At 37.0% G+C, this 17133-nt stretch overlaps 2 protein-coding genes across 7 annotated transcripts in view; both read left to right on the plus strand.

Moving 5' to 3' along the window:
- The window catches only part of fynb (FYN proto-oncogene, Src family tyrosine kinase b), a 64324-nt gene extending 56089 nt beyond the window's left edge, over positions 1-8235 (plus strand). For all 5 annotated transcript variants that reach the window (XM_058755159.1, XM_058755158.1, XM_058755157.1 and 2 more), the window contains 4 exons: positions 289-365; positions 783-936; positions 1898-2029; positions 6148-8235. In XM_058755159.1, coding sequence (XP_058611142.1) covers positions 289-365; positions 783-936; positions 1898-2029; positions 6148-6356 — 572 coding nt within the window. In that variant the 3' untranslated portion in view covers positions 6357-8235. The remainder of the gene's footprint in view (positions 1-288; positions 366-782; positions 937-1897; positions 2030-6147) is intronic.
- A 3388-nt stretch (positions 8236-11623) lies between these two features.
- Positions 11624-16245, plus strand: ndufaf4 (NADH:ubiquinone oxidoreductase complex assembly factor 4). 2 transcript variants are annotated; one of them, XM_058755979.1, is made up of 3 exons: positions 11624-11836; positions 12538-12614; positions 15618-16245. In XM_058755979.1, exons 1-3 carry the CDS (start codon positions 11701-11703, stop codon positions 15939-15941), a joined length of 537 nt encoding a protein of 178 aa, XP_058611962.1. In that variant the 5' UTR covers positions 11624-11700; the 3' UTR covers positions 15942-16245. The 2 variants fall into 2 exon arrangements, with proteins under 2 accessions (XP_058611962.1, XP_058611961.1); XM_058755978.1 differs by having other exon boundaries at positions 11630-11836; positions 12535-12614.
- Positions 16246-17133: the final 888 nt, after the last annotated feature.

The raw sequence follows: 17133 nt of genomic DNA on the forward strand, positions 1-17133 counted from the left end.
CTTAAAAGGTTCTTCACAGCGATGGAACCATTTTTGGTTCCACAAAGAACCATTCAGTCAAAGGTTCTTTAAAGAATCATCTCTTTCTTATCTTTTTATAACCTGAAGAACCTTCAGATGTTAAAGGTTCTTCTATGGAACCATTCAGACAAAAAAGGTTATTTTATGGCATCGTGAAGCACCTTTATTTTTAAGAGTGTGTGTGTGTGTGTGTGTGTGTGTACACATGTGCTTATAGCAGCATGCCCCTTGTTTTGCTGAAGCTAACGTGTGTGTTGTATGTTTTAGGAAGTCTTCTAGATTTCCTGAAGGACGGGGAGGGACGGGCCCTCAAGCTGCCCAACCTCGTCGACATGGCGGCCCAGGTACAGCAACATCATTTAAACCTGATCTACAGTGGTCCCAGAAAATATTTAGACACTACAGCCACACTTCAAAAACAGCAAACCACCATTTATTTCAAAGAAAGATAAAAATAGGTATACTACTTAAAATAGTGTTTGGGGCCACTGTAGGTCAATGATGTAACAAATACAGGAGGATGAAAATAACCCTGCTTTAAATCACTCGGTCTGAAAATAATCTGTTCAGGCCCCTATTGTGTGTATGAAGTTATATTATATTATTTTATTATATGTAGGTACACTATCACGCTGTATCAGCACTGTAACACAGAGAAGGCAATATTTCTTAGTTTGACCTCAAGTAACTTCAGCACTAGGCAATTCCTTAAGGATTTGACTTTGCTCAGCAGATTTCAGTGCAAGTGTTTGTGTTTTCAGGTGGCTGCAGGCATGGCCTACATCGAGCGGATGAACTACATTCACAGAGATTTGCGCTCTGCTAACATTCTGGTTGGTGATAGCCTGGTGTGTAAGATCGCTGACTTTGGTCTGGCCAGACTCATTGAGGACAATGAGTACACTGCCCGACAGGGTAAGAAACGCCCCATCTGGACACATACATATATGCATTGTTTAGGATGCTGTTGCCCCCAGCCCCATCCTAAAGAAATAGCTGAGTCTTTCATCATGTTGTTCCAGAAGTCACCATTTTTCAGTGGGACCCAAAAGTAGAATTGTGGGATCATTTTGTGCTACAGATAAAAAAAAAAGTGAAAAATTCGATTTCAGGTTTTCACAAAAATGAGTTCATTAAACCCCGTCTAGCAATCCCAATGCTACAAATAGCAATGAAACATCTAAAATGATCTTTATTTGTACGTTTTCTGAGAGGAGTACCATTTTCTCTGCTCGCTTCTCGTGCTGCCGCTGACTGATATATGAATCGCGCATATAAAGGCGCGTGATCCCGATAAATATACACACATGCTGTATAAACAAAATTACAGTATTTGATTAGGCTATTCACGCAAACAAAATCTGTTATGTCTTAAGTGAATGTTTGAGTGACTGTTGGGGAAAAATATCAAACATATTAGATCCGTGCAGTACAGTAGGACTTACTCTATAGGCCGTCTGTCTCATTAATGTAAATCTAACAATAAAAGAAAAGATCACTGCTCTTGATTGAACTGCTTTTGTAGTTTTAATAATCAGTTTATTTGTAATGTACACACTGAAGTGATTTTTACATTTGATTATATGTTTTACTTACTTGAATGCTTTTGTTTAGATGTAAAATGAAAAAAAGTAATGCACTATGCCTATTTGTTTCTTTCTTATGTTTGCTCTGCTGTTGTTGTAGAGTCGAGGACAGCGAGCCTCTTAGAAAAAGTTACCTGAAATGTCGCAAATTATTTACGTGTAAAAATAAGCATATTTTGATTTCATGATTTCAAAGATTTTAATAGTTGGTAGCTGACCTTAAGAAAAGATATTCCAGTGCGTGTTTATTTTAATGCATCTCTTTCTTTCTCCTGTGTCTGTGTCCTCAGGCGCAAAATTCCCTATTAAGTGGACGGCTCCTGAAGCAGCTCTGTATGGGAAGTTCACCATTAAATCTGATGTTTGGTCTTTTGGAATCCTGCTTACGGAGCTGGTCACTAAAGGCAGAGTTCCATATCCAGGTAAATCTTGAAACAGGTGCTTTGGGTGATCCCTAGATGTATTGTAAAATTAATATAAAGTTCTGTTATGAAACTCTAGATGGCGCAGACTGACATAATGACATCATTATTCACATGGTGCAGCCGATTGGTTTTTGTTGCATCAGCAGCCAATGAGCTCGCTGCTCAACATTCAGATACTTGGCCAGTGTTTGCCGTAGCAGTTTGCTCTAGACTCATCCTTCCCACTGGTCGCTCTTTTCTCAGTTGGTCGCACGAGCACATAATTTTGTTGCAATTTGTTTTCTACAACATGGGATTAATCAATGCATGCTGATGAACTTGTATCATAGTTTATAGTTATATGGTAATGAAAGTGAGAAAAACATTTATTTCATAATGATGTTTCCCCCCATTTTAAATTCTTATTATCAAATGAAAGGTTAGATTTTTGTGAATTTTTTTAATAAAAGATCAAAAGGATTAACAATGCAGATTCATTTTCACAGCCTTCTTTGATCATATTTACCAAGGGTGCCGATATTTTTGGCCATGACTATATGTGCAGCAGCAGTATTTCTTACATGCTCACAGCAGCATGTCTGTGGATGTACTTGCTCTGCCGCAGCAGCATTGCAGATCTATTCCACCAAGGCCAAACACATTAACATTGCCATGAATATTATCTCTCTGAGAGATCATGTCAGAACTAATGTGACCTTCAAAACAAATGCATAAAAAGTCAGAACTATCTGACCTACATTTAAAATAGGTGTCTTTTGAAGATGCAGTTTGTGATATTTCATCATTTCTGTAAACCAAAAGACTTCTAAACATTTAAAGGTGAAGGTCTTTGCTGTCACATACCCCAATTTCTGAGAGGCATGTCCAGTCTCAGATTTTATTTTTCCATTTTATTTCAAACTGACTCTGCTGTATCCACACCTTCGTTTTTTAAAAATAATTTCTCTCAGACTCTAAAGATGAGATGCTGAAACTCCTAGATCTACACAAATTCTAGAAAACAAAATCCAGTGATCTTGGCTGGAATGTAGGGTAGAAATGAAGGTGGAATGTGAAATGCCATTGTGTCAACGCAGTATTGCATCATCCACAGATGTTTGCAGGCGTTTCTCTCTCAGTCTCGTTGAAATGTGGTCATGTCCCTCATGATGATGATTAATCTTCTGGCTTCATAAGTGCAGTTCTGTTCCAAGATCCCTAGTATTTAGAAGCAGGTCTGATTGTCCTGAACCCCCCAACAACAAAAAAAAGCTTCAAAAATGGTGATATTGCCTGGTTTGATTGACAGATTGATAGTCTGTTTTTATCTCCTCAGTCATTGTTGCAAAATGTACTTTGCAACATGAGTTCATGCATCTCTTTATTAGTGCTTTTGGTTCAAAAGTGACTATGAAAATACATCTTTCTGAAAACATCTTGGCAACAAAAAACTTAAAAGACATACAGATAAAAGTCATGAACTGTTTATTTGAGCATCCCAACTAGCTCATCCATAGCAACCCTGGCTCAAACAACGGTGTGAGTTTGGGCAGAACTAACAAATGAAAGATGAGGGAGTGTTTGAGAATAGAGTTTCATTTATTTAAAATGTTATCAGTTGTATTTGAAACTGCTATGGCAGCGGGGAAGATGCATGGACATTAATTTGCGTTAGTTTAATGTTATTTATAGTTTTTACCTAAAGTAGCCCGAACAGAAGGTAAATGTAGACATTTCATACAGCAGGCTTAAAAAGCTCACCCTTATACAGCAGCTGTAGTTCACAAATAACTGACAGTCATGGCCTAAATATGATTTTTATTTACAATCAGTTCAATTCAATTTTATTTGTATAGCGCTTTTCACAATGCAAATCATTGCAAAGCAGCTTTACAGAAAATTAAAGTTTCTACACTCTAAAAAATGCTGGGTTAAAAACAACCCAACTTGGGTTATTTGGCAACCCAGCGCTGGGTAATTATTGGACCGAACACATGCTGGGTTATTTTGGCCCAGCTGGTTGGATTAAACGTTTTTACCCACCATGCTGGGTTGTTTAATTTATTGTTTAAAAATTATTATATTGCTGGCTTAAAATGGGCTGGAAATTAAAAATCACACACAGAATTACTAGAGGCAACAGCAATAATCAAAAGATGAACATTTATTATTAAGCAAGAATTTATTTGGGTGAATACAACATAGTTAACAATATTACATACATTTAAACTCGTTTAACAAGCATTTTAGAAATTAAAAAGGCACATTTAAAAGTAGCATTTTAATTTAAGTGTATTCAAACGTTCTCTGTAATCGCTTTTTACCGAAATAGTGCTAATTCTCGTGCCGGTGTGTCGCCAAAATCTGAGCCGGTGAAGGGCTGCTGTTCCCGGGGGAACCTCATGTTTTACTCGTAGCTGAGAGATGGCGTGACTGACTTCAAAACCTGCCCAAAAACAAACAGTACTGAAATTAGAAAACATATTTTAACATCAAATTAAATTACACTCAGTATTATAATGAATAAAATCCATTGATGTTATGCAAGGCAAAGGCGTTTCCAGTGCGAAACAACCACAGCTGACTGACATCTCGTCCTTGCGTTGCGTAAAATAATATAATTTACACCACATTAAAGACTTTATAAATTAAATAAAATGTATACAAACCTTTATTTCCCCGAAAGAGTGAACCAAAGTGGCGGCGTTGTTGAGAAGTTTCACCGAAGACAGGGTCAACCCAGCGGTTAGGTAGAAAAAAATTACCCAGCGTTAAAATAACCCAATAAAATGACCCAACAAGCTGAACCCAGTGTTTGGGTTAAAAAAATAACCCAAAATTTTTTAGAGTGTACATTATATTAGTAGTAGCTTATCAGTGGTGACTATCTCAAGTTGATGTCCATATGGCAGAAATGTACGGTAGAAATCAAGCAGTTAGTTAATGTCATGTAATCAAAAAGATGGTGAACACTATTAACAGCAATGATTATATGTTGCAATCAAACTTATAGCAAAACTTGGTTTTGTATGTTGTCTGAGGGTTGGCATCATTTGAGGCGCTCAATACTAAATTTCGGCATTAGTACCTCCGAGAATCTCCCAGTTCCTGGCTCATTTTGAGTTAGACATGAAGACTCGCTCTGACCGGTTCATTGAATCAGTGAGTTGTTGACTTCGAAAACAGCTGCAATCAGATCAGTCCACTTCGCAAATTAATCCTTCAGTCAGAGATTGTCCTATCATTCAGTGCGACTTGCGAATCAATTTAAAAGGTTCACTGAAAATAATCAGTTCCTTCACAAATGAGACACCGCTACCATGTCTTGGAGCGGGTGACGATTTCTTTAGTTTAAAATAATGAGAAACAAGATTTTTATGAAATTTAGTGGAATGAATTTTATGAGTTATGTATATACATAGCAAAAATAATAATAGAAATCAGGTCGCACTTTAGTTTGTGGATCCCTTCTCACTGTAAACTATTATGACTTTTGCCTCAGTAAACTCCTGAATTGCTGCTTATTAATAGTTAGTAAAGTAGTTATTAAGTTTAGGTATGGGGATTAAGGGATCTAAAATATGATAAGCAGAATAAGGCATTAATATGTGTTTTATACGTAATAACAATCAGCCAATGTGCTAGTAATATGTGTGCTAATAAACAACTAGTTAATAGTGAGAATTGGTACCTAAACAAAAGTGATTCCAATAATAACAACAACAATTTTCTTTAGCAATTTTTGTCTCGTTTTCCAGAAATTGCACAGCTTAGTATTTATTTACTGTGAGTGAGAAACCCTGGGATTTCCAAATGAAGACAGATAGCTGAAAATGGCGTATTGTTCATTATATATATTTAGCTAAAGTAAATTTTATAGCAAGTGTTCTCAGCTCCGGCCCTCAAGTTCCACTTTCCTTCAGAGTTTAGCTCCTGCCATAATCCAAGAACAAGCTAATCAAGGTCTAAATAGTTACAAGCAAATGAGTTTGATCAAATTTGGGCAGTGTACCTTGAGAACCTGCTTAAAGAAAACTCCATTATAGCTTTGTCTTCCTGGATGGCACCCATGAAATCTCTGAGATGAACATGCTGACAGTATTGTTGTGCTAAAACTCTTGCGTCATTTTTGCTAGGGATGAATAACAGAGAGGTACTGGAACAAGTGGAGCGTGGCTACCGGATGCCGTCTCCCCAGGACTGCCCGAGCTCTCTACACGAGCTGATGGTTCAGTGCTGGAAGAAGGACGCAGAAGAGCGGCCCACCTTCGAGTACCTGCAGGCCTTCCTCGAGGATTACTTCACCGCAACCGAACCTCAATATCAGCCCGGAGACAACCTCTAATCCCAGCCTCCTGGGCTCACCCTGATCTCATCCTCCCCGGGCCGTCTCAAGTGGCCTCGACTCCCTCCAGACCGGAGGCATGTACAGCTTCACGAGTTCACCTAAGCTCCTGTTACTCCCCTGCGGCTCCACACACCCTATAGTCGACTGAAGACTGAACCGTTTGCACAGACTTGCCACTTGAGGGGTGTAAACACGAGCGAACAGGGGGAATTGTGGGTAAAGTTGGAAGGGGGAGGACGTGGAAAAGTTGTGGCCATAACCATTATAATGATATGAAATGATGCCTGTATTCAGTGTAAATACGAGATGCTTGTTTAAGGTTTATTTTTCAATTTGTTTTCATTCAGGTTTTTCGTTTTGTTATCCCTGCTCATCTTTTTGTGTTGCTTTGCAAAGAAGCAGTTTTGGTTGCGTTGAGGAACCCGTTCTCCATGAAGGCAGACATCTATGAAGGGTTTATACGAGTGCTGAATTTGAGAATGATCTCCTCTGCTGACGAGATCATGTTCCAAATGGAGGAATTCCAAATTCAGAGTCTTTATTATTCTAGTGGTTTTAAAATATCTCAACCTGCAGAGGAAATTGGTTTCTTACAATTTCTTTAATTTATTTCTTGATTTATTTTACGTTGCTTAAGATACTAAATTGAACTGACGTCCTCTCCAAATGGTTACGTTAACCTAATGTAACAAAAAATTATTTTACACATATTGTACATTTTTGTATTTCTAGCCAAATGTTAAAGACTGCCATACATCAGCATATCTCCACAGAGAAAATGCATTGTGTTTAGTTTTCCAGCTATTTCTGAGTATGGATGTTTAGTTTTTTTCTTTTTACCTATACTTAGGCTGTGCCCAAAAAAAAAAAAAAAAAAAAAATTTAACCTTGCATTCAGTACTCAAAAGGAAGTTACCAAGAAATGTTTAAATCCAACATCCTGTTTTCTAGGGGATGAAACATACTTGTATGTGTTTGCGGATATACTGTAGCTACTGTAGTACACATTTCATTCTCAGAGTGAATGCAAGGGAACATCTCAGAAACTGTTTCTACTATCAGTTTTCTCTTTCAGGTCAACTACTGTCATGGAGGAGCAAACGTTTAAAGAGAATCTTGCGACTAAGTCAAAGGTAAAGTTAGCTAAAATCAAAAGTTAGCTATTGTCAGAAAAAAAGTTAATATAAAATAGGACATTTTTGGGGTACAACAGCATGTCACTGTGGCAGTACCCTCAAAACAACAACTTTGTACCTTATCTTCCTCTAAAAGGTGTGTTTTAGTATCTTAAAGTAGTAATATGTACCTTTAAGGTACTACTACTGTTCAGGTCTAAGTAATGTACAAAGTTGTCCTGCTGAGGATACGCTCTTGAATTTGTTTCTTTGAATTTGACATGACATAATGGTGCCTTGGAAGCCCGTCTGAAAGCAGTTTTCAGAAATGTGGTTTGTTAAGTCATTGACTGACTGGGCAGCGAGAAAGCAAAGCAGAGGTCTTTGGTTTCGGACACAGCCTCATTCAAATCAGATCAGGTTCCATTTGCCCTTCATGACAACTGGCCCCTATGTGCCGTTTATTCTGTTCTTCATGGAGGACACTTTTAAAATGTATTTGTTTCAATGTATTTGATTTAATCGAGCATAAATCTACATGGAACTGCTTGGATTTGGCTCAAGGGAACACTCCAAAGTACCATTTGTACAGTGCTCATCAGAACGTCTTTAAAACCCCTCATCTGCATTTCATTTGGTTTAACAGTATTATAAGTGTCAGTAATTGCCTCAAAAATTGCCATTCCCATTTTTTTAACATGCCATTTTGTTAACATTTCCCATTTGGAAATAAAAAATACAATATTTTACACTCTTTACAAGCTTTACTCCTCTTTCTTATGACCAATTAAATCCCTCTTTAAAAGCTAAGGCGGTTTCACGCTGCATATTTATTTTTCTGCTTATTTTAACAGGTTGCAGCATTCACACTATGCCCTTAAGCAAGTAGAGTTTCTGTGTTGAGCTTATTTTTGCCATTGGTTGTGTACTGAACTCGGCAGAAAATAAGTTAAAAATTCATTATCAACACAAGCTTTTACGGTTGTTTAAAAAAAAAATCTACATAAAATAGTGGCACGTATACTAATTACTCATTTTGTCATTTGAGATTTTGGTCGTATGCACTCTTAAAAATAAGGTTCTTCACAGCGATGCCATAGAAGAACCATTTTTGGTTCCACAAAGAGCCATTCAGTCAAAGGTTCTTTAAAGAACCATCTCTTTCTTACCTTTTTATAACCTGAAGAACCTTCTTTCTCCACAAAGAACCTTTTGTGAAACACTCAGACAAAAAGGTTCTTCTACGGCATCGTGAAGCACCTTTATTTTTAAGAGTGTGGATCACCTCCTAGTATTTTTATTAGAGAGCTGCTAGAAAATTATTCCATAATGGGGGAAGCAGAATGTCTGGCTGCATACAGAAGTACTGCTGTCCTCAGGATAACAAAAGAGACAAAAGTGTTAACATTAGCGTAGATGCCACTCTACGCTGCTTAGGAAACATACAAAAGATCTGACCAAAGCTGTGGTCACATTTACTGTTGCTTGACAAAAGAAGTGACTATAAAAGGTAACACTTTACAGTGTCTTTGTTACATGTTGCATACAATTGTATTAATAACAATAAATGATGCATAATTACTGTACACACAACTAACTCTAAACCAAACGTAATATGTAAGATACTGGGAAGCTAGTGGAGCAGAAGACGTGGCAGAGCAGAACAAGCAGGTGAAGCTGGACAAACAGAAGACAGGAGATGGTTAGCCAGATGAAGCTGGTTCCATTCATCCTCTGCATGAACTCAGGGTCATTGCTAACTTGATTCAGCTTAAAAATTGAATGTGGCAACTGATTTTTCATTGTGTGTGTGATCCGTGATGGAGCTGAACAAATCTTAACCACTGACTCTAAATGGAAATGGCAAACAAACACGAAAGTAAGTAAAAAGCCTTTTAAAATTCATTCAAATGAATCCTGAGATCATGAGATGGCTACATTCACTTAAATATTTAAATATGAAATGTTAATAGTACAGTACATGGAAAATGGTTCTAAACATAACAATAGCAGAACCCTTTTTACAAGGCTCCATTAAGAATCATGCTTTGAAAATGCTATATAGGACTTTTCATTATTATTATTATATTATATAATGAATTAGACCCTCTATCTAGCCTTATAATATCTGTTAGGGTTTTGCTTAAAAAATGGCTAAGCAACGTAAATAAGATGGCATGGGAAATTGTAGCAAAAAAATGACAGTGCTGTTTTTAGCTGAATAAATAAATGATAACTAACACTGAACATGAATAGATACATAAAGAAATGAAACAAAATAAATGCAATGAAGACAATGCAATCAAGTTCCAGTGAAATATCTTCACAGTCCTCTTTGATGCCAGTTTCTTTCTACAGATGACGAGGTCGTGGGGTCAGGTGTGACAGCTTTTGGGCGGAAATACACAAATATATGTTTTACAATGTGTCTTTTCCATTTGTTTAAAACAGTTATGCTTATGAAGGCCCAGATAGCTTCCACAATGTTAAAAGTAAAAAGTGCTAGTGCATGTGACTTGGCATGCCTTAAACCAAGTCATAATTTAAAACTCTAACGATATGGATTCTATCCTCAAATGAGCAGAACATGATTGATAGGAAATCAGTTGCAGTTAAGTTACATGTTATAATCAGTTACAGTTCAGTTAAATTTGGAGTCATTTTAAGAAAGAAATCATTTGCCTGTTTGACTGTATACACTCTCAGAAATAAAGGTACAAAAGCTGTCACTGGGGCAGTACCTTTTCAAAAGGTAGACTTTTGTGCCTATTTGTAGACTTTAAGTACTAATATGTACCTTTTAAAGTACCAAAATGGACCCTTTAGGTACAAACATGTACCTTTTGAAAAGGTACAGCCCCAGTGACAGCTTTTGTACCTTTATTTCTGAGAGTGTAGCTGAGCTCCAGAAATTCAATAATGAGTAAAAAAGGTAATAAAGAACCCTAATCTCTTAACACAAAAAACACAGTTCTTCAGGACAATATGTGACCCTGGACCACAAAACCAGTCATAAGTAGCACAGGTATATTTGTAGCAATAGCCAACATTGTATGGGTCAAAATTATTATTTTTTTCTTTTATACCAAAATTCATTAGGATATTAAGTAAAGATCATGTTCCATGAAGATATTTTGTAAATTTCCTACCGTTAATATACAAAAACTTAATTTTTGATTAGAAATATACATTGATAAGAACTTCATTTGGACAACTTTAAAGGCGATTTTCTTAATATTTAGATTTTTTTGGCATGCTCAGGTTCCAGATTTTCAAATAGTTGTATCTCGGCCAAATATTGTCTTAACAAAACATGCAGCAATGGAAAGCTTATTTATTCAGCTTTCAGATGATGTATAACTCTAAATTTTCAAAAATTGGCCCTTATGACTGGTTTTGTGGTCCAAGGTCACATATGGATCTAAATAGAACTGTTACTTCCTTTAAAGAACCATGCTTTTTAGATGACACAAATGCACAAACCCACGTTAAAGTGGGCAGTCGTTGCCTAATGGTTAGAGAGTCGTAACCCAAAGGTTGTGGGTTGTAGGTGGGGGGAGTGAATGTCCAGTGCTCTCTTCCACCTTCAACACCACAACTGAGGTGCCCTTGAGCAAGGCACTGAACCCCTAAATGGCTGCCCACTGCTCTTGGGTGTGTGTTCAGTGTGTGTGCGCTTAGGATGGGATAAATGCAGAGCATTAATTCTGAGTATGGGTTACCATACTTGGCCACATGTCATGTCACTTGCACTTAAACTATTTTTTTTATTTATTTTTATTTTTAAAGAGGAAACAAACTCATATCAAAGAATTCAGAGAAACTGTTAATCTGGAAATCACCGTAATGTGTGAAATTAAAACTGGACTATACAACCATGATTCCCAAAAATTCTCTGCATTTTTCATCAAACAGCAGGTCTGAGGTATTGTAAAGAATTGTTTCATATTCAACATCTAAACATTGTTTTGTGTGTGTGTGTGTGTGTGTGTGTCAAGACCAGATTGTTCAAACTATATTCCTTTTCTATTCTATGTCTCATATGTTGTTTTATACATATCATATTTGTAATGAAACAAAACGTTGCTTATATTTTAAGAAACAAACAAACAAATCTTGGCGTGTCGGCCGGAGAAGCGGCCAGTCGGGGGCAGTGATGAGCGGCTAATGCCTGCTGGTGCATTTAACAGAAGAAGAGGAATGTCCTCTGCGTAGAGATTTCAAACATGGGCTCAAGAGTAACACGCCTGATTAGAAACTTTAATATAGAGAATCGCGCTCACCGAGAAATAAGCAAGACAAAACCTAAAGCAGCACCACGGCATCCAGCATCAAGCAGTACTCCACAAGAAGGCATTGCGGGTGAGAAGGCGTGTTAGAGCCGGCTAACAGCGAGATTACTGACATTACATCATGAAGAACCTTCTAGTGGTGAAGGATCATACCTCGTGTCTTTTAGAATACATATGGTTTATCACAGCGATGAGGGGACATTACAATTCGTTCTTTAACTTAACATTTTAATTCCAATTCTATTTATGTGATGGTGTTAATGAACAGTGAATAGTCCAGTGACAACACATCTTAATGCTTGTCATATAATGACAGCCCCTAATGGAAGCTGTGATATCTGTCCTTTAATTTCTATTTATGTCCTTGAATATATAGAGACAACATATCTGAACTATTAGTAATGTTATGTAATGAAAATAAATTGATCGTGCTTTCATAAAACATGCAATCGAAGTGAAGTTGCTGTTTGTAAGAAAACACTATAAATAAGCACACTGTATGCCATAATGCAGTTTCATTTATATTCTTGTCTTTTCATATTGTTCGTCTACTTTAGTTTTTTGATCACAGCGAGGCCATGTCGTGTATGACACATTGTTTTTAAACTTGTTTTCAATGCCTTTTATACCTTGCACTCTGATGTAGATCCAGAGATGTCCATAGACAGCTGTGCCAAAAGCCAGACTCATAAAGAGCATGTCTACATACTTTTGGCAATGAATTATTTCCAAAATAAAACTGATCTGACATATGTGTTTCTATGGCAGAAGAGATTCACCAGAAGAATGATCCTCTGCTGGCGATGCTCAAGGACGTTTATGTGGAGTCTAAAGATCCAGTTCCTCAGGTGTGAATTTTAGGATCTTTTGACCAACAGACCAATTAAAGTCAGCAGCAATTACTGCGGTATCAACAAGATGCATTAATTCATATTTATTAAGTTGGCACGTTGGAATAGAAACGGTGGGTCCAAACAATTCCATCTGTTGCAAAGAGTAAAACCAAATAATATGCATCTGATGTGCAGCAAAAGATTGCTGTCCTTCACAAAATAGAAATTGCCTGAAAGAAAATTGAAAATTCCCATTTCCACCATAAAGGCAATAATGAAGAGGTTTTCTCCAACTTCATCAGGCATTTTAAGAGATTAGCAAGTGGAGGTTGCAAAAAGTATTGAATAAAAGGGGTCCAATAATTGTGGCCTATGTGTATTAGAGAAAAATACATTATTTTGCTTCTTTCTCTGGTGCGCTCGTGCGGTTGATTCGTCTTTGAAGTAACAGCAACTCACTTGTTTTTGCAAAATGCAAATGTGCACTTGACTTTCAATTCATAACATTTACAAAGTACAGACTTATAACAGTAAAATATGGAAAAACATATCTCAAGTGCATTAAAAACACAAGCAGTCGGTCAGCACCTGCAGCGGCCGCCCACGTGCGTCTGAGCCTCTTTGAAGCGTTTCATTCAAAGTGCTCTCGTGCTTCGGACAACTTAGGTCGTGCATTTTTCCCACTTCAGTTTCCTCTGTGGCCATTTTCAAATGCTTCGTACTGAGAAATTTACAGGCCGTATAGAAAAGTACCTCCATTTGGTGCTTGGTGGGTGTTCATTTTATTTACTCTGAATGTCACAACTTGATATTTAGTAAGAATTATAAAAGAATTGTTTACAATAGTCTAGCATGGTGTCACTAGTTAACATTATGTCAAATAGAAAACATAAAAATATTACTGTATAGAGATATTGTATGTCTGAAATATTACTGTGGCTCAACCAATCATAATCCTGGATGGGAACTATTCATTGATTTAAACTCAAAGCATTGTCAATCTGCACTGATTGCATGCAGAAAATATGACATTTATGAATTATTTTTATGCAGTAGACAGTAGGTCTCTAAGATGTTTAGGTGAAATGCGAAGGGTGTGCATATATGTGATCCAAGTCTTTTTGCGCTTGATTATCCTCTTGAAATGCCACTCATAATGTGCGGCTTACTGCCAGACAGATTGCACTGCAGTAGGTGCTGTAAAAAATCACGCCTGTTATATTAAATCAATAGACTGTGTTAAGAAAGAGTCCATGTTTTTTAGACAACTTAGAAACTAGGCTTAGAAACACACTGTGTCTATGAACAGTGTTGGGGGTAATGCATTGCAAGTAATGTGATCAGATGACTTTTTTTATTAAGCAAAGTAACAAATTACAAGAAAATAAATTACAAGAAAATATCAGAGTTACCTTTTCAAATAAGTAATGGCAGTTACTTTGTTTTCCCATTTATTGACTAACAGCTCTCCTGTTCCCATGTTGAGAAAAATCTGCAGTAATTGCAGAGGCATTTGTGGGCAATGTGTAAATGTAAATGATGGTTACTGTAGTTCTAGACTAAATATGAACATGCATTTACTCATCTCACTTGCACAAAAACAGATTTAGTATTCCTCAAAATGAATAAAAACTGAAATGCAAACTCAGGATATGACGCAAAACTGCAATAATTAAATATGTTAATTGAATTTACATGTCCTTCAGCCTCAGGCTTATTCATTTCACTTTGGTGTGAAAGGACTTTAACATATGCCAAACATATTACTTTTTAATATTAAAAACATAAAAGCAAGCCCAGCTCAGATAAGAAAAAGTAATCGCATTACTTTCCATAAAAAGTAACTAAGTAATGGATTTTTTTTAGGGAGTAACTCATTATTGTAATGCATTACTTTTAAAAGTAACTTTCCCCAACACTATTTATGGTGTAGAACCTTCTTCTCATGCGTCCTGTTCTTAAAGGGATACTCCACCCCAAAATGAACATTTTTGTTATTAATCGACATGGGGGTACATGTCGTTCCAAACCCGTAAAAGCTTCGTTCGTCTTCGGAACACAATTTAAGATATTTTGGATGAGAACCGGGAGGCTTGTGACTGTCCCATTGACTGCCAAGTAAATGACACTGTCAAGACCCAGAAAAGTATGAAAGATATTGTCAAAATAATCCATCTGCCATCAGCAGTTCAACCGTAACGTTATGAAGCCATGTGGTGCGGCTGACACAGAACAGCGTACGCAGTTTGCATCCAGCGGATATTCTCCAAAATGGCGCTACCCTGACGCAGAGACGACAAATTGTTGAATAAAGTTGTTATTTTTGTTTTCTTTGTGTACAAAATCTATTTTCGTAGCTTCATAATGTTACGGTTGAACCACTGATGGCAGATGGACTATTCTGACGATGTTGTTCATACTTTTCTGGGCTTTGACAGTGTGGGACAGTAACAAGCCTCCCGGTTTTCATCCAAAATATCTTAAATTGTTTTCCGAAGACGAACAAAGCTTTTACGGGTTTGGAAAGACATTGGAACGATTAATGACACAGTTTTCAATTTGGGGTGGAGTAACCCTTTAATGGCAGGGCAGCCAATAGGTTTGTTTGAGCTGCGCCCTCTACTGTAAAGACATGAACATGAACTTTCATTTCCTTCAGCCTGAGTCTTATTCAATTCACTTTGTGAAAAGGTGCAAAAGGACTTTTACGTTTGCCAATTTTATTTAAAAAAATGTTACATATTAAAAACAAACAAGCAAGCCCAGCTCAGATGAGAAAAAGTAACTAATTGCATTACTTAGTTACTTTTTATGAAAAGTAATGCAGTTTGTTTCTTTTTTTAGGGAGCAACACAATATTGTAATGAATTACTTTTAAAATTGACTTTCCCCAACACTGTCTATGAATCATTTTGCATGTTTGGGTGTGCTGTTTGCTTTAAATTACAGTTTAAAAAAGAGGTGGTGTGCACTGCCCTCTGCTGGTGTGGCTGACTGTCTGTGCTCTGTGTGCTGTAGGCTGAAGCAGTTCCTGTGGTTAAGAAGGTCGAGGAGGAGACGCAGCGCAGGGTGCTGAAGTACAGTCTACCGGGCGACCCCTATGGTTTCTGTGATGTCACTGATGTTCCCAAAGGCAAACTGTCGCTTGTGGAAGCTTTAACTGCCCTGAACAATCACAAACGCTTGCCTAAAACATGGACTCCAGAGAAGCTGGCACAGGAGTACTCTCTGGACCCAAAAGATGCCAAAGCGCTGACAGAATTCTTTTTTCCCTTTGACGTCAAAATCATTCCACCAAAAACAGAGGAGACTAAGCAGATTAAGGATTCTTGGCACGTATGAACACTGTTGCATACAGACTCGAGCCGTCTCTGAAACACGCACAGTATCTAAAGACATGTGTTTTGACATGTTGCTTGTAGTGTGTTTGTATTATTTGTTTTTGAAGGGCCTGTCATAATTATTTATTCATTTGTTGTCTCGTTTAAAGCATGGCATGTCCAACATGTATTGTAGTAATAACTTAACTAAGATAAGGTGGACTGGAAATCTTATGTCAATCAGATCAGAAATGCTGCCTTATGTTTATGTGAACACTGCTGTTTGCATCTGTTTTCACTGACAATAAATCAGTTGCCCCTGCATTGATCATTTTGATCCAGTGTACTGAATATAACTTTATTTTTCATACATTTGTGACCCTGGACCACAAAACTAGTAATTTGGGTCGATTTTTTTAAAATTAAGATTTATACATCATCTGAAAGCTGAATAAATAAGCTTTCCATTGATGTATGGTTTATTAGGATATCAACTATTTGAAAATCTGGAATCTGAGGGAAATTTACAAAATAACTTCATGGAACATGATCTTTACTTAATGTCCTAATGATTTTTGGCATAAAAGAAAAATCGATAATTTTGACCCATACAATGTATTTTTAGCAGTGTTGGGAAGGTTACTTTGGAAATGTAATCTGTAACCTATTACAAGTTACCCTACTTAAAATGTAATAAGTAGTGTAACTTTTCAATTACTTTATTAAAGTAATGTAACTGATTACTTTATTGATTACTTTACAAAATTCCTAATGTTTTCAACTGTTAATCACTTTCAAACATGTAAACCAGGCAGGGTTAACCTTACAGTAGTACTCAACACTGATTACTGTCAGACTTTTGAAATCCTTCATCACTTGAATTAACATTTATAATATTTTAATTTTAAAGGAGACATTGGATGAAAAATATCTTCATTTGCATATAAATGTGTCTTGGCAGTGTGTGGACACAACCACCCTACAATGATAAAAATTTTAACATGATAAAAAGCCCTTTTTTAAATCCCCCAAAAACCTAAACAGTCTCAGTCAAGCCATTTTGATTTTGGAGTGAATAACCAGTGCTCTCCTCCACCTTCAATACCACGACTGAGGTGAGACCCTTGAGCAAGGCACCGAGCCCCCAACTGCTCCCTGGGCACCGCAGCAATATGGCTGCCTACTTGTGTGTGTGTGTGTGTGTGTGTGTGTAT

The sequence above is a fragment of the Onychostoma macrolepis genome, chromosome 20, assembly GCF_012432095.1.
Source record: "Onychostoma macrolepis isolate SWU-2019 chromosome 20, ASM1243209v1, whole genome shotgun sequence".
NCBI classification, from domain to species: domain Eukaryota; kingdom Metazoa; phylum Chordata; class Actinopteri; order Cypriniformes; family Cyprinidae; genus Onychostoma; species Onychostoma macrolepis.